This window comes from Gobio gobio (genome assembly GCF_949357685.1).
Source record: "Gobio gobio genome assembly, chromosome: 7".
NCBI lineage: Eukaryota > Metazoa > Chordata > Actinopteri > Cypriniformes > Gobionidae > Gobio > Gobio gobio.
In genome coordinates this window covers 35408851-35432227 of record NC_137103.1, presented here as the reverse complement: position 1 = coordinate 35432227, position 23377 = coordinate 35408851, and the positions used below count along the sequence as shown (strand labels likewise).

The 23377-nt window shown below is 39.6% G+C and overlaps 1 protein-coding gene across 1 annotated transcript in view; it reads left to right on the top strand.

The window, feature by feature from the left end:
* Positions 1-23377, top strand: part of kcnh3 (potassium voltage-gated channel, subfamily H (eag-related), member 3) — a gene marked incomplete at its 3' end in the record, with an annotated part of 131821 nt that overhangs the window by 66831 nt on the left and 41613 nt on the right. The window contains exon 2 of the mRNA XM_079821500.1: positions 14493-14726. Coding sequence (XP_079677626.1) covers positions 14493-14726 — 234 coding nt within the window. The remainder of the gene's footprint in view (positions 1-14492; positions 14727-23377) is intronic.

Sequence of the window (23377 nt, the reverse complement as noted above, 5' to 3'; positions counted from 1 at the left end):
ACACACACACACACACACACACACACACACACAATACCTATAAGGGTGGTTTGGTCTAACTTTTTGCTTTGACTATAGTACCCAAAACCTGTGAAAGCACTGAACCATACCTACCTGATAAGTGGAAACCAGCTAAGACCACCATGTGCAATTGTTCTACAGTTCCAATAACTTGCTCAGCTAGATTCTCTTCAAATGGTTGCTCGGCCAAGTCAGTTTTCAGGAATACAGCGGTGTGTGAAGTAGAGCTTGTGTAGCTAGAAGCGTTTGTGAATATTTCAGGCTGTGGGTTGATTTTTAAGATGTTTCTTTCAGAGGGGTTTTGATAATACAGACGGCGATGTATTATTTATATAATGAATAACATATTACAGACTACGCAAAAATAATAGGGTTAGAAAATTATATGCCCTGTCCTACAGCTAGTGATAGGTAGACACCGTTCTGGCTGAAAAACATAGCCTCTGTCAGATGCTTCATGCTAATTCCCAGAGGATGTTACAGCTTAAAAAACATTTAAATAATGTTTACAACGAATAAATAATGACAAGTAGAAGTTCATGTTGATCTCTCATGCTTATTTGTGTAAACCATTTGGAGTCATTCAGTTGTGCACTGAAATATGCTAAAGGATAGAAAATTGGATTGGTTCAAAATAAAAAAAATAGATGTCAATGGAAATTCTCTCTTAGATACCAAGCTTGTGTTTCCGTACTGAGCTTGAGTAAAGTAAGACTGATCTCTGCAGGACAGTGGCCCTCCAGGAGCAGGATTGGACACCCCTGGACTAGAGAAACTGAACTTGCTTTTTGATCGATCTTGTCAACAAAATGTAATAATATAGTATGCAAAATAGTTAGCAGTATGCAACAAAAAATATTTGTTGCGTCACATGGCCTCTTGTTTCATCAGTGAGCACCATCTAGTTACAGTATCAACTTTTGCAATACCTTCCTTTCAAAGTTTGGGGTCAGTTTTAAAAAAAAGAAATTAACACTTTTATTCAGCAAGGATGCATTCAATTGATCAAAAGTGACAGTAAAGACTTTTATATTGTTACAAAATATTTATATTTTAAATTCTTTAATAAATAATGGTACCCAAAGTTAAAATGCATAATAATATTTTGTCAACTTATGAGTTGTATATAAAGTCTTCTGTACAACAACAAAATAACCTTATCAGTAAAATGTCACATCTAAAAATAGAAAATAATAACCAAGTTACCTAGAATATTTGCCAGTATTAGCAATCACAGTTGTTTGGCAAATGTAATAAAGTGAGTATTAAAAAAATTGTCAAAAACTGCAGTTCCACACAAAATCTAAAGAATTTTTAATTATAATGAAAATGTATTATAATACTGAGAACTTACAAATAAAGATAATATCGCTAGATGAGGGCTTAATGATTTTTTTTTGTAAAAACTTCAAAATCGACATCTTTCACTTATAGGGCTGGGTATTGTTCAAAATCTTTCGATCCGGTGCCAATTTCGATACCTCAGTTTCGATACCGGTTCCTAACGATACTTTTTCCGATACCATATGTTTTAAAATCCATTTCAACATCAACTAAAATACATTAAACACAAAACTTTTATTTTTCACCTTAATTAAAACTAATTCTTGTAACACTTCTCACTCAGCGTAACATTATTAATAAAACTGGTTGTGCTTCTTGGATAGGGGTGCACCAGCAGACACTCAGGATTGGCATCAATTCTAACTTGGCCAAAATTAACAAAAAAGAGAAACCTTTTTGCCACAACATGAAAATATTATAAATAATAAATAAATAAACAAATGACATTGTGTACAGGCAGGGTTTTTCCTGGGTCAAAATGAGGTGGAGGTGGTAAAATCCTGCTTGGCCCAAACTCCAGGAAGATGAGAAAATTATTTCATCTACATATCAAGTATTATAAAGGGAATATATCAACTTGGAGTGAGCTTTACCATGCTGCTGACTGTAACCGAACGCGACGCGCAGTTTGAATGCTGAACGGAGAATGATTGACAGCTACAGCGGAGGAAAGACATTCAGCTATGGAATGGCTTTAGATGACTTTGTACTAGCAAATCGATGACACTTTAGACCTCTTTGCGTTGTAAAACGACGCGGTAGAACACATGAGAAAAAACAACTGTGTTGTGTGACTGTGAGTATCTTCAGAAATCCTCCCCGTCACGTGGTGGTGGACAGCCAATTGCCGGTGCTTTAGGTCCTTACATGCAAGTATGCTACAGGCTCACACACGCTTGGCTTTTAGAACCGAAATTTTCCACCGAAAGGTAAATCCTTTTTCGATACTCATAGTATCTAAGTTTTTCGTTCGATACCATAAAAGTATCGCCGTTCGGTGCCCAGCCCTATTCACTTGTTTTGCCTGTAGCTCGAAATTATCCTGTGCGCATTCCGACTCCTTTTGCCAGCACGGGTCACATATGGCTGGGTGTTTCCCTGTGAGATTCACTCATTAACAATAGTGATAGTCAGTGGCAGTCTTGACATGGTAAATGCTAACCAATTCCAAACATAACTCCATCTCTAGCAACCGTGCACTGTGCAACATCATGAAGACCTAGTGTCAATTAGATGTGTGTGCTAATGGGAGCAGGTGTAAAAGTTCTGGGATCTTGTAGTCACACTTGTAAACAGTAGCAGCACATGAGTAGTTGTAATCAGCTGCGATCTAAGTGTCAGCTGTTCCTTCAAGTTGCTGCCTGACTGAGCAGATCTATTTAGGATTTGTACTTGCCAACTTAGGAGAACGGAAAAGTCCTTTCTGGACAGACTAGTTGTCAGAATTATCAATTGCGAGTTCGGAGGGAAGCTAGAAATACTTCTCCTTTACAGTTTACACTATGGGAAGATGGAAGCTCTGGATTCCACTGGTGGTGGTGATAATGCCAGGTTCTCTGTGTATTATTCTAAATTCTCTTTCTTTTTGCTGTCAATCACCTGTATAAGCACATGGCAGGTAATTACAGAGAAACCTGTCCTGTGCGCTGCCAGAAATATTCAAGAGCAATGCCACAGTTTGAAGGAAAGTGTGAGAGGTCAAATGTGTGTCCTTCAGTGACAGCTGTACAGGCCAACCTCACCAAAACATGTGGGGTTATCTAAAATTCAAACTCCAAATGTGTATTTCTAACTCGACCTTAATCTGGACTTCAAATCTAAGATTCAGGTGGTGGGACACAGTTCATGAGACCACCACTAAGCAAAATTTAGCAGAACTGAAGTTATACGACGTTGATAATACTGCACTAATTCAAATCAGACTCTTTTCACATCACAGTGATTGTGACTCATATGCCGTTTCTGATTTGATGACGTTCACATGTGGCTGTAAACCAGACACATATTAGATTTCATTTTTTTTGCGATCTAACTTATTTGCAGTAATTACATGCTTGATTTACCTTTGGCATCAAGAAGAGCAAGTTACCACAATTCAAAATTCACACAAGCGAGAAAAAGAAGCTGAAAAAAGTCAGAATTGGACACTTTGGCTTATGATGTGAATTTAGCCAAAAGCGTACTACTGTATATGAGAGAGAGAATATTTCACCTTGTTTTACAAATGCCAAATTCTAAGCCTTTGCATCTTTGTACATTTTATAACAAACACCAGCTGAAAAACATACAAATGAATACCAATTTAATTGAGCTGTCTTTTTGATGACGACTTAGCTGTTCTGAGGCCCGTACATGTGAAAGGCTTCGCATACTCGCTACATTTGGCTTAACAAGCATTAACAGGAAATTATTAACCTTTATTAAAGCAGGCAATTATTATTATTAAGCATATTTATTGATTTAGCTTTTGCTGTTGCATCTTATAGTTACTACTTCTCTTGAAATAGGCTTGAAATATCAGTTTCAAAAGGCCTTCATCAAAGTCTTCAAGACTGACACACCACTTTACGCAATATTCTTTTCACAGTTCTTTTGATGGTACATCACTCACTGCATCTCAATGCTGCTCTAGATACAGCAGAGCTGGACTCTGGGAATTTTTATTATGTAGAGGTTATATAGACTTCAGCTCTCCTGCTTGCTTCATTTAGCTCAACCAAACTCTTAAGATGTCATAATCAATCGAACATCTCTCATCTTCCTACAACCTTCTAGTTCTTCAAATGTTCTAGTTATTCTTAAGTGATACATCCAGTATGTTGCGACACGATTGCGATTGTCATATGGCTTTTATGCAGCAGTTCAATAAACAAGATGTTAATATTATGTAACTTATGTTTTAGACACAATATTCTAAGATACGACACAAATAATTCAAAACGAAAGGCACACTGTTTGCCCACTGTTTTATAAATACTGTGACTTTGGACATACAACTCTTCACATATTGTTTTTCGCCTACTATATAGTAGGGAAGTATGCATAATTGGAAACTGCCAGTCACTTGCATCTTTCCTGATTAAATCAGAGTTTTGAACAAATCAGTTGAGGTAATGATTCCATGACTCACACATAAAGACAGTAACTTATTTCCACCTATTAGCATAATGATATAACCTACAGTAAGAGTCATTAAACACTAAAGACATTGGGTCTCATTCACAGTAATTGTATGGATTATTTCATATTTGTATGCACAGGAAAACTTCTCACAAAAAAAAATTCTGCCTAATTCACAACATGTGCGTATGCACATTAATTTGTTCTTAACCTCGTTCTAATGTTAATGAATTTGGCGTATTCTAAATGAGCCACCATTTGCCCGAGGTTAGTCATTTGCATAAAACACAGCCAAACCATCTCCATATATGGGCTTTCTATAACCTTTACTTTACAGCCTTTCTTCATTCTCAGGAATGATATGGCACTCTCTAAAGATGCGCTCTCATCTTCAGTAAGATTCTCCAGCACTGCCAATCCTCAAAACCAGTTCAAACACAATAAACACCTTTCATACAGACCCATACATTTAAAATTATAGTATGAAAGTTATCTGTGAATCCTGATTTACGTGTGAAAAAGTTTAATCTTCCAATTAATCTTCCAATTAATACCAAGGTATAAAATCAACAGCTTACCTCTTCCCGTTGTTAGTTCTTCCCGTTGATAGTTCCCCTGCTCCTCCTTTTTATATACATATATACAATTTTGCCTGTTATAGGGGGGCAATCGGAGCTAGGGTAGAATATCCTCTCCGAGCCCCTCTATATCAGACAGCAAATCTGTTTACCACTTTCACTAAGATTATATGGGCACACAAACTCGTGAAATAGCACTTGGGTAGTGGAAAGTTGGTTAAATTCAGTTCCGATCTGAACTGGAGAACTGGAGCTACCATGACCTTGTTCTCTGTGCCTGATTCACAACACAAGACGCTCCACACTCTGAAATAGTTAAGTATTTATGGGATGTCGCTATTGGAAGTCTCGTTATTTTATTCATCAAGGTCCCTGTGGTTATTTTGCCCTGTAGCAAGATGTCTGCTTAGCGCAGAGCCTGTTTTCACAAAGAAATTTCAAAGATCTGAGATCTCTTCTTGCTCATCTACTCCAAGTTCATTTAGTGTCCAGAAACACTTATGTACTCAAACTTTATTCTTCAGCCATTGCAGTTCAACTAATGCAAAATGTAAATTGCTTTATATCTTAATTACTAATTAATTCTCATTCGTTGCATTAGAAAATGAAATCTGCTCAAGCATTACATTATTTTGAGCAGTTCCGGCCCCATCATCATAAGGGGGGCTGAGCACCCCCCCAAGCCCAAGTCACCAAGAATAACAAAATAGTCCATAATGTTACAGTTTTTTCAGTTTGACATAGTAAAAGGGGTTTTAAAAGTAGGATTTGGTACATGGTGTTCATAAGTATACTTGAATAGTCTTACCTTAGAATACATGATGACTTGATCAAGCCTAGTGTAAAATCATCACAGTATCAGAGAATCATTTGTTTTCAAAGACTTCCTCCATCAGTCCTCCCATCAGATCATAAATTCAAGCTTCACACCAGCTTAATGTCAGTTAAATAAATGTTCAAGTGTTAATCAAGAATTTCGCACCCTCTCGAATTCTATCATCATACAAAACAAAGTGCAGATACGATGTCAGTAAGAGATTACATTTTCAGTGTATTTAGTGGTGATTTTACTTAAAACAAAAGCTGTTTTAAAACGTCTTATTTCCTTAAAACACTATTGATCTTGAGTAATTAAATAGTGTCGGTTAAAGAATAATGTCAAAGCCTGAAAATCTTTTTTTTTTTTTTGCCATAACCCCTGATGCCAAGGGGCATATTTCTGAAGGATATGTACACACATAACACACATATTGGCTAAATGTAAACCGTATGCACTTTAGTCACTTTAGATAAAAGTGTATGTCAAATGCATAAAAGTAAATAAACACATCTCATGAAGAAGCAGTTCAGTACCAATTTTGCTTGCTGTTTTTGCGACCTGTCATACAGATTAATGCAGCTTTCATCATGTTAGGGTCTGGGACTCCCCAGTCTAGTTGGCTATTCATCATTGAAAATGTATATGATCTTGTCATTACCTGAAATAACGTTTTTGGAAAAGTTACTTGATGTCGAAGCATAGCCCCCAGGCCAAGTGCAAAGAGCAAACCATCAGTTGCTCTTAGCAGTGGGTTAGCTGTTGAGTCATGTTGACAAAGTTAAGCTTTTCATCTAAAATTGAGGGGGAATTCAATGTATTTTGTAAAATTAATCAAATCTATGAGGGAGAAAAGCCACAGGCAAGCTAGCAGAGATAAAGAAGTCATTAAAAAGCAGTCAATGTGAAACCATAGAGAGCAAACAGCAGTATCTACTAGCTGTTATGCTAATTCTTCTGTAATGAACAACTAGCATGTTACATTTTCAGCTTTACTTGTATTCTGTTGTCTAAGGGAATAACTGCAATGTTTCTTTTACACTTTATTTTGTTCCTTCCTACAGCATAAAGCTGAGTGTTAAGGGTGCAACTTCGTGCCTGTAAGAGTAATGTGTGTGTGCTGAGAAACAAAATTGTGCTTATGAAGTTAGCGGATAGAAAAATATTAGCATTTTGAACCTTGGGTCTGCTTACAACTGTAGAAGTGTTAAGTATATTTTTATATTTTATAATGTATATTTGTTTTACATATCTAACTGAGCTAAACATATGTTGGACAATAGGCTTACACAATATTTTACTAAATAAATGTATAAACTGTACTGATTGTGGACTATCATAACAAGTGAATCAAAAAATGTCTTCCTTTATTTCTGCCTAGAAGAAACAAATGACTTAAGAAATCTCACGTGACCCCCCCCCCTTTTTTTTTTTTGCATGAGGCACTTTAAGCTGATTAAACAATAAAAACAAGTGAACTATCATACATTATACGACCATAATATTTTTTAATTTGTAAAACAAACTCATTACACAATAAACTTTGGCAATATATCTTGTCATAAAAAACAAACATTAGTGCTTTACAACCATGAGTGTGCAGTGTTTGAAGCGTTAGATAATTGGAAAAGTTATGTGCAATTCATAGTTCAGATTAGTGGTGCAGCGTTATCTCAATAAAAAGAAAGAGAAAAAAGACAGACATAGTGAACTGGGTTAGAAAAAAGTATTGTCAAAACATTAAGTCCAGCCTCTTTTCCATTACTTGAGAGAGAGAGAGAGAGAGAGAGAGAGAGAGAGAGAGAGAGAGAGAGAGAGAGAGAGAGAGAGAGAGTAGTGGATTAGTGCAGTTTAGTCAAGTTCCATGGTGACATCATCTCTTGGCGAAAATCAAATCTGAAATTTGACAATGAAAGTAAACAACATCTTCAGATTGTCTAGTAAACAAGATTTCTAGTGTTTATTTTCCCATCTGTTGTGTCATAGATCTCTCTATTCCCGCATAGAAATTTGCAAACCACTTTAGGTGAGAGTGTTTTGTCCGTCTCTGGGGTCCTGCATTAATCACCCTCAGCTTTTATTCTACATTGGTAATGTTTCATCACAGCAACAGCAAGTACAGCTAATAAAACTCATACGGAAGCGTTTGTTAGTGGGATTTGCTTCATTCATTACAGAGTAATGAGGATAAACAGGAAGTTACAGCCAGGTAAAACAGGGCTTTAGCAGAGAAAACATGAGAAATGCAATATATGTGAATTCAACAATGCAAACATGGCACTACTAATGTACTACACAACATATCACAAACACAGTAACACTTTATAATACTGTTCCCTCATTAATGAATAGCTACACAGGGTCAAATGAGTACCACAATATTCTAGAAACTACTATTAACAAGGAACTCTGATTAATGAATTAGTAAGTAATAGCACTCAGTTGAATGCGCTAGTTCTCTATTAGCCAATCAGTAACTACTTTTTTCATACCTTCCAGAGGACTACTAAGAACTATACAGTAGTGTTAGATGTGAATAATACATCATGTATAATTAACTTTAAAGTGAAGATCATGGCAACCCATCAGTAATGACAGTAACATATTACCAAATACTTCAGAAGGAACTACTAATTATTTGGAACAGTATTCTAAAGTGAAGATCGTGGTAACCCATAAGTAATGACTCGAGTGTTACCAAATCCATAAGAAGGACTTAAAGTAACTCTTTACTTAAAGCCTTTATGTATAATGCATTGTAAAAGTATATGGCCTTTAATGCACATAATGCATTGTATGATCTCATGAATAATTGTAACCACAGTTATAATGCACCTTTAGAAAGTATAGTGCACTAACACGACAAACAAACCCATTTCAGATGTAACAAGGAATCTGAATATTATAATTCATTTTTACTTTGGTTGCACTTATTTTTACACCGAAGATAAACCGATCAGGCATAACATTATGACCTAATATCGTGTTGGCCCCCCTTTTGCTGCCAAAACAGCCCTGACCCGTCGAGGCATGGACTCCACTAGACCCCTGAAGGTGTGCTGTGGTATCTGGCACCAAGATGTTAGCAGAAGATCCTTTAAGTCCTGTAAGTTGTAAGGTGAGGCCTCCATGGATCAGACTCGGATGCTCGATTGGATTGAGATCTGGGGAATTTGGAAGCTTTGTGGCAGGGCGCATTAGCCTGCTGAAAGAGGCCACAGCCACCAGGGAATACTGTTTACATGAAAGGGTGTACATGGAACAATGCTTAGGTAGGTGATACGTGTCAAAGTAACATCCACATAGATGGCAGGACCCAAGGTTTCCCAGCAGAACATTGCCCAAAACATCACACTGCCGCCGCTGGCTTATCTTCTTCCCTTAGTGCATCCTGGTGCCATGTGTTCCCCAGGTAAGCGACGCACACTATATAAAACATTATTCATCAGACCAGACCACCTTCTTCCATTGCTCCGTGGTCCAGTTCTGATGCTCACATGCACACTGTTGCCGCTTTCAGCAGTGGACAGGGGTCAGCATGGGCACCCTGACTGCTCTGCGGCTATGCAGCCCCATACTCAACAAACTGCAATGCACTGTGTATTCTGACACCTTTCTATCAGAACCAGCATGAACTTTTTGAGCAATCTGAGCTACAGTAGCTCGTCTGTTTGATCGGCCCACACGGGCCAGCCTTCGCACCCCGCATGCATCAATGAGCCTTGGCCGCTCATGACCCTGTCACCGGTTCACCACTGTTCCTTCCTTGGAGCACATTTGATAGATACTGACCACTGCAGACCGGTAACACCCCACAAGAGCTGCAGTTTTGGAGATGCTCTGACCCAGTCGTCTAGCTATCACAATTTGGCCCTTGTCAAACTCGCTCAAATCCTTACACTTGCCCATTTTTCCTGCTTCTAACACATCAACTTTGAGGACAAAATGTTCCCTTGCTGCCTGATATATCCCACCCACTAACAGGTGTCGTGATGAAGAGATGATCAGTGTTATTCACTTCAACTGTCAATCATAATGTTATGCCTGTTCGGTGTATAATACATCACAAAGTACATTAATAAATATCTTTTATAATGCATTATATATAAAGGCTTTAAGTAAAGTATTACCGGAAATTACAATCCAAACCTTGTTTTGGATCAGCGTTTCGTGTTTGTTTATAGTAGTTACTGGAATGTTTACATTACGTTATTAATTTATTCCTGTGTAGTTATTCATAAATGATAGAACAGTATTTTAACTGCAGATTATCGACTGAACATCTGAGATATCAGCCTGAAAGATTTCCACCTTCATTTGAATCGGTAGTCGATGTACATAATCCTGCTTATTATATGGCTACCTACCAAATAAGCATAAAAAAAATAAATTATTTTTATCATTTGTAACAGTCTTAAAATCCATAAATGTTATTTTCACTCAGTGAGACGCAAGAGTGCTGGAGACAATAGCGGCAGTTTTAGTTACCTGGTAGAGTCGACTGATACGCGCTGTAATATCTGATGAAATATCAGACTGCTGGATGACACAATTGACCAATCAGAATCGAGTAGACGGTGCCGTGTAGTAATATTATAATACATCGCTTTTCTTGCCCTCTCCACTCTTTCTTCACATCCTGGCTGTCTTTCTCGAAAGCTGTCCTGCTGACTTCTTTGTGCTGTTGTCTTGAAGATGTGATTGGTAGTTTTTCTCATTCCCATTTCATTCACTTTATTATATCTCGAAAATGAACCCGCAGCTTACTGCTCCATTTTAAATACCGCAGTCATGGATAAATCTGCTTTCGTTTGCAACCCTGTGAAATATTAAGCGCATAAAGGGAGAGGGGCGCCCACCAGCCCGTGGATCAATATTTGCACCTTTGCGGGAAGCAATAAATATTCGATTGGAGAGAATATGATTATGACTTCTTAGCTCTAAGGGATGATTTAATGACTGCTGATAAATTAAGGCCGCACATTCCATTCTTTTTATCATGCATAATCAATAAATTTTTTTTATCTTTCTTTTCTCTTTTTTGATGATAAAAAGCCATGCTTCAGAATACGTGCAGTTTAAAATAAATGCATGTTTGTGATTGCACTGGGTTTATAAGGGAAGTGTGTGGAAAAATACTGGGCTTTAGTTTCAGTGCTTGTTCTCGTTTCATCATTCACACGTTCAGATATGAATCATGTTATTTTGGTTCTGCTCGCCTTTTTCTGCTGTTTAAGAAGTAAATTGCGAAATGAATTTCATTATGAACACTGCAGCCTGTAAATCTAAAATAAAGAAGGATGACAAATGGAATTTCATCCAATGTTTGCAAAGTAGTTCAGTAAATCTGAATACATACAAACAAATGCAAATATGCTTTTAAATAACAAAAACAACACCGTGGCTCCCAAAAATATTCTAAAAATTTATGAATTTAATAAGAAAAATCAAACCACATATTAGGGCTGCTCGATTATGGAAAAAATCATAATCACGATTATTTTGGTCAATATTGAAATCACGATTATGTAACACGATTATTTCACATGACTTTGGGAATGTGTTGCATTTATTAAAAATACACCTTTCAACAATTCAATTGAAATTGTAACATTTGTTGTACTTTTTGAACTATTAAAATAAATAATATAACATATATTCAAATCAAAGTATAAAAGTATTCACGTAAAAATGATAACCACAAATAAATAAGATCAACAATATGGTTCGGCTAGATTTGCTTTTCAGGTATGTCTAACATTAGTTTTCAGGTACAGAAATGTATCAAATGTAAAATGACATTGCATATTTAAGTGCATAAATTAAAGATTAATTCTATTAAACTTACAAAAGCTATTCAATCAAGAGCGGTGAGTGATGTCCTTGTCTTTTGTTGTTTGACATTAAACAGATGGCAGTAAAGGCTACTGCCTCTTAAAGACCTAATGATACTGCCCCTTTAAGACCTAAAGCTCGGATATGCGTCGTCTTTCTCGACTGTATAAAGTTCACTTAAGGCATATACAGACTATGTCTGCTAGGATACTCATCAAGATGGACATGTTGACATACGTTTTGTGTGAGTTTGTCCGTTCAAGAGCAAGACTTGAAAGAGAACTCAATATTTGCGCGCTGTGAGACGTGTGAGACGCACATTTTCTCACAGCGCGCGCGTCTTCTCATTCGCGTCTTCTGGCACTAAACCCGGGTGAAGACGGCGAAATGGCAGAACTCGCATGCATTGAACAAAGTTTACAAAGAGAGAATTAATTTGAAAAATATGAAGGAAAAAAAGGACGTTTAATTACACGGCATCCCTGCTCTCGTCAGTTTTTGTTTCTATATTAGATTGTCATAGATCACTCTGTGTTTAATTTTCAAGTGGTTAAACAAATTCGTGATGTTCCCTTGCGTTGCAGCCACTACCATGTAACGTTAGCAAATCTTGCACGTAGCATGTTTCTGCTCGTAGTCTGATTCCTCGAAGCCAAACTGTTCCCAGACAACGGAGTTGGTTTTGCCTTTTTTGCTCACCAAACGCTGCTGTAACTGCCCTCCTTCTGCCATCTTTACTCGCGCCGAGTTTTTACATTCCAGCGGATGATATGCACACGAGACTCACGAACTGAGAGAGATTGTGGCTTCGGGAGGTGCGGATGTGCGCGTGCGCGTTTCATTCAGAACGCAAAACAAAATAAGAGTGTTCTTGCAAAACTGAACATGGCAAAATAATCGTTTTTTCTCGATTGTACTATTTTGGTGATCGTTGGGAGGCAAAATCGAAATCGAAATTCGATTAATTGCACAGCCCTACCACATATCACTTATTTTAAAGATAGCAAACACGGACTTTCTAAGGAAAAAACACTTTTGGAGAAAAAAGTGTGAAGAAAATTAAGAAAAGTATTTGGACACTTTCTGGTTTAAAAGTGAGGTTAGTTCTGAGAAAATTGTGAGTAACACTGATTATCTCTTCATCACGACACCTGTAAGTGGGTGGGATATAGTAGGCAGCAAGTTAACATTTTGTCCTCAAAGTTGAAGCAGAAGCATGTGTTAGAAGCAGAAAAAATTTGCAAGCGTAAGGATTTGAGCGAGTTTGACAAGGGCCAAATTGTGATGGCTAGAGATCTCATTGATGCACGTGGGGAGCAAAGGCTGGCCCATGTGGTCAGATCAAACAGAATACACAGTGCATCGCAGTTTGTTGTGTATGGGGCTGCATAGCCGCAGACCAGTCAGGGTGCCTGACCCCTGTCCATCGCCGAAAGGGCTAACTTACGCCGCATTCACACGGGGCGTCGGCGTCAACGCTTCTCGTTTACTTTGAATGGGTGACGTCATGCGTTGCCGAACTGAATTGTGGGTTCCGTCGCGGCGCTTCACTCGCGTTGCAAGCGGCAAAAGTTGAAGATTTCTCAACTTTTCAAGCGCCAACGCAGGCGTCATCAAATCAGATCACCCTATGCAAATATCCTAGAGCAGACGCTAGCCAATCGCGTTCGTTTAAAACACCGGTGAATGAAGAGTGAATGAAGAGTAAAGAACGATCTAAAATGGACTACCAATCATTATTTACATACCGGGACACAAACTGGAGAGACCAGGCCTGGAAGGAGGTGGCAGAGACGGTTGGAGAATCTGGAATGTATCATGCTTGTATTCCGTCCGTGTACTCTGTTTATCATTGAATGACAGGCAGCATATCATATCATGTGTGGTTCAAATAGAGCTATCCCCCAGCCAAATGAGGAATCAAATATTAAAGTGATCAGTTTTCATACACAAAATAGTCTCACAGACTAGCTGTCAAAAAAGGCGCTTTTTTGTGTTGTGTGGTCCAAGCGGCAAGTAATGTGATTAGCTGTTGTCACTATGACGGTCGCGTCAGGCACCAAGCTTCAGCCACGCCCTCCGTCAAGCGTTGACGCCGAAGCCCCGTGTGAATGTGGGCGCATGAGTATCAGTACTGGACCACGGAGCAATGAAAGAAGGTGGCCTGGTCTGATGAATCACGCTTTCTTTTACATCACGTGGATGGGCGGGTACGTGTGCATCGTTTACCTGGGGAACACATGGCACCAGGATGCACTATGGGACTATTAAGGCACTATTATATATAAAAATATATATAAATGGCTGCTTACCCCACTCCAATCACTTTCATTCAGGCATCTATCAAATAGTCTGAGGGGAGCTAAAGGCGAATATCGAGGTTAAATCCCTCCATTGAAGTCAAGATATACTGTATCTACTCGTAGATGAACATGTGAACTACTCCTGTGTGGAGCAAGAGGGGTGCAGGATAAGGAGGCCTTGCACTGTCTGATGACGGCAGACAAATCGGATTCCCAGTAGGCTTGTGGAAAATGTTTAAAGGTGCCTTTAAAGCATTGTTGAGAAGATGTGCGAATTGTTCAGGCCCCCAGTCAGTCTGGGGTGAGTGCGATAACAGAGCTGGGGAAGATATCGCTAGCACAAGGGATTTCTGGTATTCTGTTATTTTTCTATCACTGCATATTAATAGTTTGGGTGTTGAAACTCAAAGAACTTTGTTGAATTTCTTATGAGCAGGCTTTTATCTCTTTCTCTTTGGTGTTTTTCCCTCACAGACAGTAACTTTGTGCTGGGGAACGCACAGGTCCAGTCTCTCTATCCCATCGTGTACTGTTCTGATGGCTTCTGTGAACTCACTGGATATGCCCGGGCGGAACTGATGCAGAAGAGCTGTGCGTGTCATTTTCTGTATGGGCCGGAGACCAGTGATAGAATGATGACACAGATCCAGGGCGCACTGGACGAAAGGCGGGAGTTCAAGACAGAACTGGTCTTCTACAAAAAAGGAGGTAGGAGTCACATAGATTACATGCCTTGGTCCCACTTAATATTAGGTGTCTTTAACTACTATGTACTAACATTTAAATTAATCATTTGATACAATGTACCTATTGTATACATACAGTAGGCCTACATATTTTAGATTGTACATATAAAAAAAAAAATTCTGTATGTTGACCTTTCCCTTACACCTTAAAGATCCCATGGCATGAACTTTTCATTTTTTGAAGTTTTTGAACATTAATATGAGTTCCCCTAGCCTGTATATGGTTCCCAAGTGAATATAAATTTCGATAGGTGTAAACCAAGTTCTGGGTGTCTTGCTCTGCCTTTGAAAATGAGAGCTCAGATGAACCAATCTGGAATCTTCCCTGTATGCCGTCATATGGGGAAAGGTTACCTCCCCTTCCTCTGCTTTCCCCGCCCAGAGAATTTGGAGAAAATGGATTCAGTTTATTTTAGTCGCAATGTCAGCGCAGGCTTTACAAAACAGACTTTTACGATATGGATTCAACAGCACCGCCACAAACAGTGAGTAACAGTGTTCATTAATGCCTGACCTGTGATCAGTGATTTCTGATGTATAGCTAATTATTCAAGTTCACACAGACTTGTGCACATTTGACCAAACTGCCGTTATAATGAATGACGCTGTTATGCTGCACAGCGAAGCTCTTACTGTATTCATATCGATAACGTGTTTGCTTTTAGATTAGATTAGATTAGATTCAACTTTATTGTCATTACACAAGTACAAGTACAAGGCAACGAAATGCAGTTTAGGTCTAACCAGAAGTGCAATAGCAGCAAGTGCAGGATATACAACGTTTGCATAAGTGCAGGACATGGATATGTACTGAGTATATATAAATATGTCTATAAATAGAGAGATGGTTATTACTATAAACAGAATTTACAGGTGAATATGTACAGTGAATAATATACAGATGGTTAATACTATAAACATAATTTACAGGTGGATATGTACTATGAATATAATATAATATACAGATGGCTATTACTATAAACAGAATTTTACAGAATTTTACAGATAGAGGTATACAATGATATGTTAGGCTAAAATGAGGAATATGGCAGTGGATTAAGGTAGTGCAATAAATTATGGACAGAAGCTATCCGAAAAAAAGTGTAAAAGTGCAGTGGAAGTGATTGCATATTACAGTTAGAAGTACGGTGCAAAATACAAATGTAAACAGTAGGTACTGTAAATAACAGTCGGCAGTGCAAATGAGCATAATCCAGTTACGGTGTGGTAGTGCAAAATGAATAAGTAAACAGTTGTTACTGTAATAAAGAGTCGGTAGTGCAAATAACAAAGTGAAGGTGGATGTGAGGTAGGAGAGTTATCAGTATATGAGGGGAGTGGATCAGCGGGGGTTTGAGTTCAGTAAGGAGACAGCTCTGGGGAAAAAACTGTTCTTAAGTCTGCTGGTCCTGGTCCGGTGGATCCTGAAACGCCTGCCGGAGGGCAGGAGAGAAAACAGTCTGTGGGCTGGGTGCGAGGAGTCCTTGAGGATGCTGCGAGCTCGATGCAGGCAGCGTTTCCTCTGGATGTGTTCGATGGCAGGCAGTGGAGTCCCTGTGATGCGCTGGGCAGTTTTCACCACCCGCTGCAGTGCCTTGCGCTCCGCAACAGAGCAGCTCCCATACCACACTGCCACACAGTTGGTCAGGATGCTTTCTATTGCGCAGCGATAGAAGTTCACCAGGATAGCCGAGGAGAGCTGATTCTTCCTCAGTGTCCTCAGGAAGAAGAGGCGCTGGTGAGCCTTCTTGACCAGGCTGGAGGTGTTGGTCGTCCACGACATGTCCGCCGAGATGTGGATCCCCAGGAACTTGAAACTGGAGACACGTTCAACAGCCATTCCATTGATGTGGATGGTGTCGTGTGTGCCTCTTGACTCCTTCCTGAAGTCCACGATGAGCTCCTTCGTTTTGGTGGTGTTGAGGAGCAGGTTATTATCAGCGCACCATGTGGCCAGGTGCTGGATCTCCTCCCTATAGGCAGTCTCATCGTTGTTGCTGATGAGACCAATCACCGTTGTGTCGTCCGCAAACTTGACGATAGAATTAGATCCATACACAGGCTTGCAGTCGGCGGTGAAGAGGGAGTAGAGAAACGGACTTAGCACACAGCCCTGTGGTACACCAGTGTTGAGTGTGATGGATGTGGAGCAGGTGGATCCTGAACGAACATTCTGGGGTCTGTCAGTTAGGAAGTCCAAAATCCAGTTGCACATTGAGGTATTGATGCCCAGGTCTCCAAGTTTGGCTATTAACTTGGTTGGGATGACAGTGTTGAATGCTGAGCTGAAGTCAACAAACAGCATGCGTGCGTAAGTGTTCTTATTGTCCAGGTGAGTGAGCACAGAGTGCAGTGCCATGGAAACGGCATCCTCTGTGCTCCTATTGCTGCGGTAGGCAAACTGGTGTGAGTCCAATGTGGATGGTAGAGAGTCTTTTAGGTGTTCCAGGACCAGCCGCTCAAAGCACTTCATGACGATGGGTGTGAGTGCTACAGGGCGGTAGTCATTAGGGCACCTCGGGTTAGAGTGTTTTGGCACTGGCACAATGGACGTGTGTTTAAAGCATGAAGGTACAGCTGCTTGGGCAAGAGACAGGTTGAAAATGTCTGTAAAAACCTCAGCGAGCTGCTCCGCACATGCCCTGAGAACACGACCAGGGATGTTGTCTGGTCCAGCAGCCTTGTGCGCGCTGATCCGGCTCAGTGACTTGCAGACATCTGTGGAGGAGAGTGTGATTGGTGGGTCAGCTGAGGGTTTGAGCTTGGTGGCAGTTTCTCTGTTGTCTCTTTCAAAACGAGCGTAAAAGTGATTTAGCTCGTTCAGGAAGTTGACATCAGTGGCTGCGGGGGTGGAGTGGGTGGGTTTGTAGTCACTGATGGCCTGGATGCCCTGCCACATGCGTCGAGGGTCAGAGTTGGAAAAGTGACCCTCTATCTTTAGCTTGTAGCAGTGCTTGGCCTTTTTGATGCCCCTCTTCAGGTTTGCTCTGGATGCGCTGTAGGCTTGTGCATCTCCTGATCTGAAGGCAGTATTGCGTGACTTCAGCAGGAGTCGCACTTCCCTGTTCATCCATGGCTTCTGATTTGGGTATGTGGTGATCTGTTTCTGGGTTGTAACACTGTCAATGGTGGTATTGATATGATCCAATACAGAGGAGGTGTAGGAGTCAATGTCCGTGTGAGCGCCACTGGTGGCTTGAGAAGCAAACATACTCCAGTCTGTGTGTAGAAACCTTTCCTGGAGTGTGGAATCAACCCCCGCAGGCCACACCTTGATGGTCTTCACTGATGGCTTCACACGGTTGATGAGGGGTGAATATTTGGGGATGAGGAACAAAGAGATGTGGTCTGACTGTCCCAGGTGGGGGAGGGGTGTCGCAACGTAAGCTCCCGCCATGTTTGTGTACACGTGGTCTAAGGTTTTGTTTCCTCTGGTGTGGCAGGAAACATGCTGGTGAAACTTGGGTAGCACTGACTTTAAGTTTGAATGATTAAAGTCACCTGCAACAATAAAAGCAGCTTCCGGGTGATCAGTCTGTTGTTTACTGATGGCTGCATGAAGTTCTTTCATAGCAAGCTTGGCATCAGCATCCGGGGGAATATAGGCTGCAGTTATAATGGTGGAAGTGAACTCTCGCGGCAGATAAAACGGTCTACATTTAACCATGAGAAACTCCAGGTTAGCTGAACAATGACTCCCAACAATAACAGAGTTTGTGCACCAGGCTTTGTTAATGTAAATGCACAATCCACCACCTCTGGTCTTACCGGAGCCATCTAATGTTCTATCCGCCCGGAGCGTGTGGCATCCCGCTAGCTCAATAGCGGTGTCCGGTATTCCGCCGTTTAGCCAGGTTTCCGTGAAGATTAGGACGTTACAGTTCAAAAGTTTCTTGCTGTGTGTGATGCTGAGTCGAATCTCCTCCATTTTGTTCACTAGCGACCGTACATTGGCAAGGAAAATACTGGGTAAAGAGAGCCGATGTGGGGTAAGCCTTAGCTTTAGCCTTAGCTTAGCTCTCAGACCACCGCGTCTTCCCCGCCTTTGTTTACGATCTCGGCGCCGCCTGCGAGCACTTCCGCCCGGCCGGGCAGAGTGCATAGCCTCGGGTGTTCTAGCGATCTCAGGAAGGAGTCGAAGATTGTCCATAAAACTGTCGGAAATTCGCAAACCAATATCCAAAATCTCACCACGGGTGTACGATGTTAAGGCACAACTATTCTGAACGAACAGACCCGAGATGAGCAGGAAAAATACCGCAAAATTGCAGAATCTGGAGAGACCCGGAGCCTCGCGAACTACTCGCGCCGCCATCTTGGGTTCATGGTTCATGGTTTTAGTTGTGGTGAAAGCATTTTGTGAGAGAAAACGCGCTTCAATGACGAGATCACTGCATTCACACGATCAACAGACTGTCTGTGTACTCAATGCTCATCCCTATAGCCATTCATGTGATGGGAAAATATCTAAAATATAATGATATAATCAACACTTTCACGATTCGTTCATCTCGACAGCTGTAATGGTTAAATAAAAAACTTCGGTGTGGTCGGTGTGACTGGGACTCGTGTTTATTCAGAACTCTCCGATACAAACAAAATAAACTCTCAACAACTCGGTACAATAAAACTTTCTCAGCAATCTTTCTCCAACTCTCCGTCTCTCTGGTCCACATGCAGTCCGTCTCTCTCTGGTAGTGCTTGCATGCAGACCTCGCTAAACCACGCCCCCTCCGCCACATAATCTAATACTCATTTCAAATGCAAAGATGTCAGCCTATCACAACAGTGGGCGCTGTCACTGAAGTCTCACAGCAGACACGCCCCTTGAAACAGAGCATTCAAGCCAGAGGACTAATATCAAGATAGAAAAAATTCATTTTATTTCTAAATTATGACATTTTGTGATGTAAAAATCATACTAACAATATAAGTACACCTCAGGAAACATTTTAAAATAATAAAAAAAATCCACGCCATGGGACCTTTAACCCACCCCTAAACCTACCCATACAACCAAACCAGTCCCTAACCTTACCCGTATCCCACCACAATAGCAGCAAAAGTGTTTTGCAATACAATATGGACACAATAACTACATTGTACATATTATTTTATGTAAGAAAAAAGAAGTTATATACATCTAGTATAAAGTGTGACCCATGCCTTTGTCTCCAGCACCAAAAGCAAATGACCAGGACTTCATCCCAATTCCCATAACATCCATCCTAAGTAGCATGCAAAATTAGGATTAGTCTATCCCAATTTCCCAAAACAAAATTAATGAATTTGTTTATAATTTTACATTAATATCAATAATGTCATTATCAATTTTATTATAAATTAAAATTATTATTATCATCATTATTATTATTATTTTTGAGCTACATGTGATCTGCATTCAGAAAGGGAGAGAGGTTTATTAAAGGGATAGTTCACCCAAAAATGAAAATTAGCCCATAATTTACTCACCCTCAAGTCATCCTAGGTGTATATGACATTCTTCTTTCAGACGAATAAAATCTGAGTTATATTACAAAAATCCAAGCTAATCCAAGCATTTGAATTTGATTCATAGTTGCTCTCTTTTTGAAGTCCATAAAAAGTGCATCTGCCCATCAAATAGCGTGCTCCACGCGGCTCTGGGGTGTTAATAAAGGCCTTCTGAAGCGAATCAATGCATTTGTGTAAGAAAAATATCCATATTTAAAACTTTATCAAGTAAAATTTCGACCGACCGCCTTCCCTGTTCAATTTATGGAAAAATTTTTGAAAGTTACCCTGCCGATCGAAAGACCAACGCGACCAGGTCCGCTCGTCATGACGTCACGTACGCATCTTGAGTTTCACTTTCAACATTCAACACTTTTTCATGGAATGCGGTCGGTCGAAAGTTTACTTGATAAAGTTAAAAATATTAATATTTGCTTCGATTCGCTTTGCTTCAGAAGGCCTTATTAACACCCCGGAGCCGCATGAAGCATGTATTTGACGGACAGATGCATTTTTTATGGACTTTTATGGACGTTGCAAAAACAGAGCAACTATGAATCATTGTTCTAATGCTTGGATTAGCCTGGACTTTTGTAATATAACTCCGATTTTATTCGTCTGAAAGAAGAATGTCATTTACACCTAGGATGACTTGGGGGTGAGTAAATTATGGGCTAATTTTCATTTTTTGGGTGAACTATCCCTTTAAGGAGGTTAGATTTAATCACTACAGGTACACTGTGGATGGGGACACCAAATCAAGCCAAAATCTAAAATCAATTAATCAGAAATAAATGTTTTATGTGCTGACTTGATTAGAGTGATACAGCAGGCATAGCTGCAGGCAAGAAATCAATTATTTAACACAAAGGCATGAGGAACAGTGATGGAGGGATTAAAATAAAAGAAGGTATGCACTGAATAAGATTTTTTAAATTTAATCAACCCAGTATTTTCTTTAGATCTTGACACAATTGGTCAATTCTGCTGTTAAATCTTACATGATTGACTGTAACAAAAAAGATTTCTAACATAGCTGTGTTAGATTCTCTCCGCTGTCTAATAAAAACAAAATTTCACCTCAAATCGATATTTAATGTGCATTTAGTTAAAGTAGCTGTGTAACAAGTAAGATGTGAGTATGTACTGTACATTATCCCTTACTTATTGATCAACATTTAGACAATTCAATTATGAATTGGGAGTGCTAGGCATTTTATGGATAATAAAATGGATGTACAAATTGAATAAATGCAGCCTGATCTTATAATCAACTGATCTGAAAGGAAAACACATTTACAATGGCTCACTTTAGGAGTAATCTTGAGCTCACCCCTCACAGTAGATGACCAAACAAATACCCTTTCAGTCCAGACAATCCATTTATTTGAACAAATTAACTTCGTTCTTTAACGTGTGTCTGAAGCAGCTGAGCATAGATTATGATTACATCATAATTCAACAGCCCTTTTCTCTCCCTCAGCGATTTCCCCCGAAAATAACACAATATGCCTTTAAACCAGCCTTGGATAAACAATGGCTCAGAGATGACGATGGCTTGATTTGTTTCATGTTGAACATGATACACATAAAGATCGCAGCGTGTCGTTTAGTTAATGCCATCCACGTTTTTACCCTCCTGCGGTCAAAAGAAAACGATTCCATCCGTGTTCCAGGAGACCACTGTGAATTGCTGTGAACATACAGCGTAGATCTCTCTGTCAAACCCCATCAGACACCAGAACAGGTAGGGAGAATCTGGCAGACGTTTTTCGCAAAATGTTTTCCAGACACACGATTTCTCACCCGATTCACTTTAATTTAGCATTTGTGCAACATGCATCAGGGGAAATTTGCCTCCAATTCAGTGCCCAAATTCAGAGAGCACACTGCGGGAGCAGTGTTGAGTCCGATTCATTCATTTGGCTGGTTTGTAAGAGATCCTCAGGAGCTGTTTGTTGCCTTTTCAAAGAAAATAGCCAATTTGTGTATTCTATCCAGTTGGAAAGGGTTGATTGTGGATTGTCTGAACATGCCACTGCAGTCCCATGCAGTATTCCGAATGCTTCCTCTGTCACATTTCCTCTGTACACCAGTCCCAACAACCCTCCTGTCACTTTGTCACTGAGTCAAAGGACTTCTAAATACTGTGGTGCTCACGAAACACAGCTCACGTACATCTCATGGCTCGCAGGTTCAGGTTGAAGTTGTACATGGTTCAAAGGGAATAGAAGATCATAGTTGCAAGACTGCTGTAAATTCCCTCAGTTGCCATTTTGCATTGAGACACTGTCAGTCCTCTGTGAGATGAAGAGCTCAACAGACTGTCAAATGCACATTCAATTATCACTTTGAAACAACTAAATAAAACATAAATATACCAAATAAAAAGACGAAGACTCAAAAATAGGTAATTTTACACTGCTGAAATAACTGGATAGAATTAAAGTGTCTTATGGATAGCATTTAAAGGACTGCTGGTAACACTTTATTTTACAATGTCCTTGTTACATATGTTACATGTACTTAAGTTATTATAGTAATAACAGTAAATTCTACATAATAACATGCAACTAACCCTAAACCAAACCAAACCCTAATCCTAACCCCTATAGTAATCACATGTAGTTAATTAATATTACTCAGTACTTAAATATATAATTACACTGTAACCTTAAAATAAAATGTAACTGGACTGCTTTGTAAATGTTTTTTTGTTAATTAAATATCCATTATATTAAGGGTTTTAACAATATTTTGACTGCTTATGACTTTCTTTCTTTTTTTCTATCTTTCTTTTTCTTCTCAGTACTTATTTGAGGAACTACAATGGAACTACGTCACCTTATAAATTGTAATCATCGGTTCTTCGATGATATTTCTGAGTTTGAACTTTTTCCTTAGTTCAGTGTACTGGTGACTCGAGAACCGTAACCATTTATCGATTCTTGACTTGAGAGAGAACTACTATCAGTGTACTGCTATTGACACGCGACAACTACTGCCATCAGATTGTATTTGCTATTTGTTTTATTATACTTAATGCTGTTCAGCAAAAGACATTACAAACATACATTTTGCTCCCTTTATGAAACCCTCGGCTGACAGTTCTCAACATGT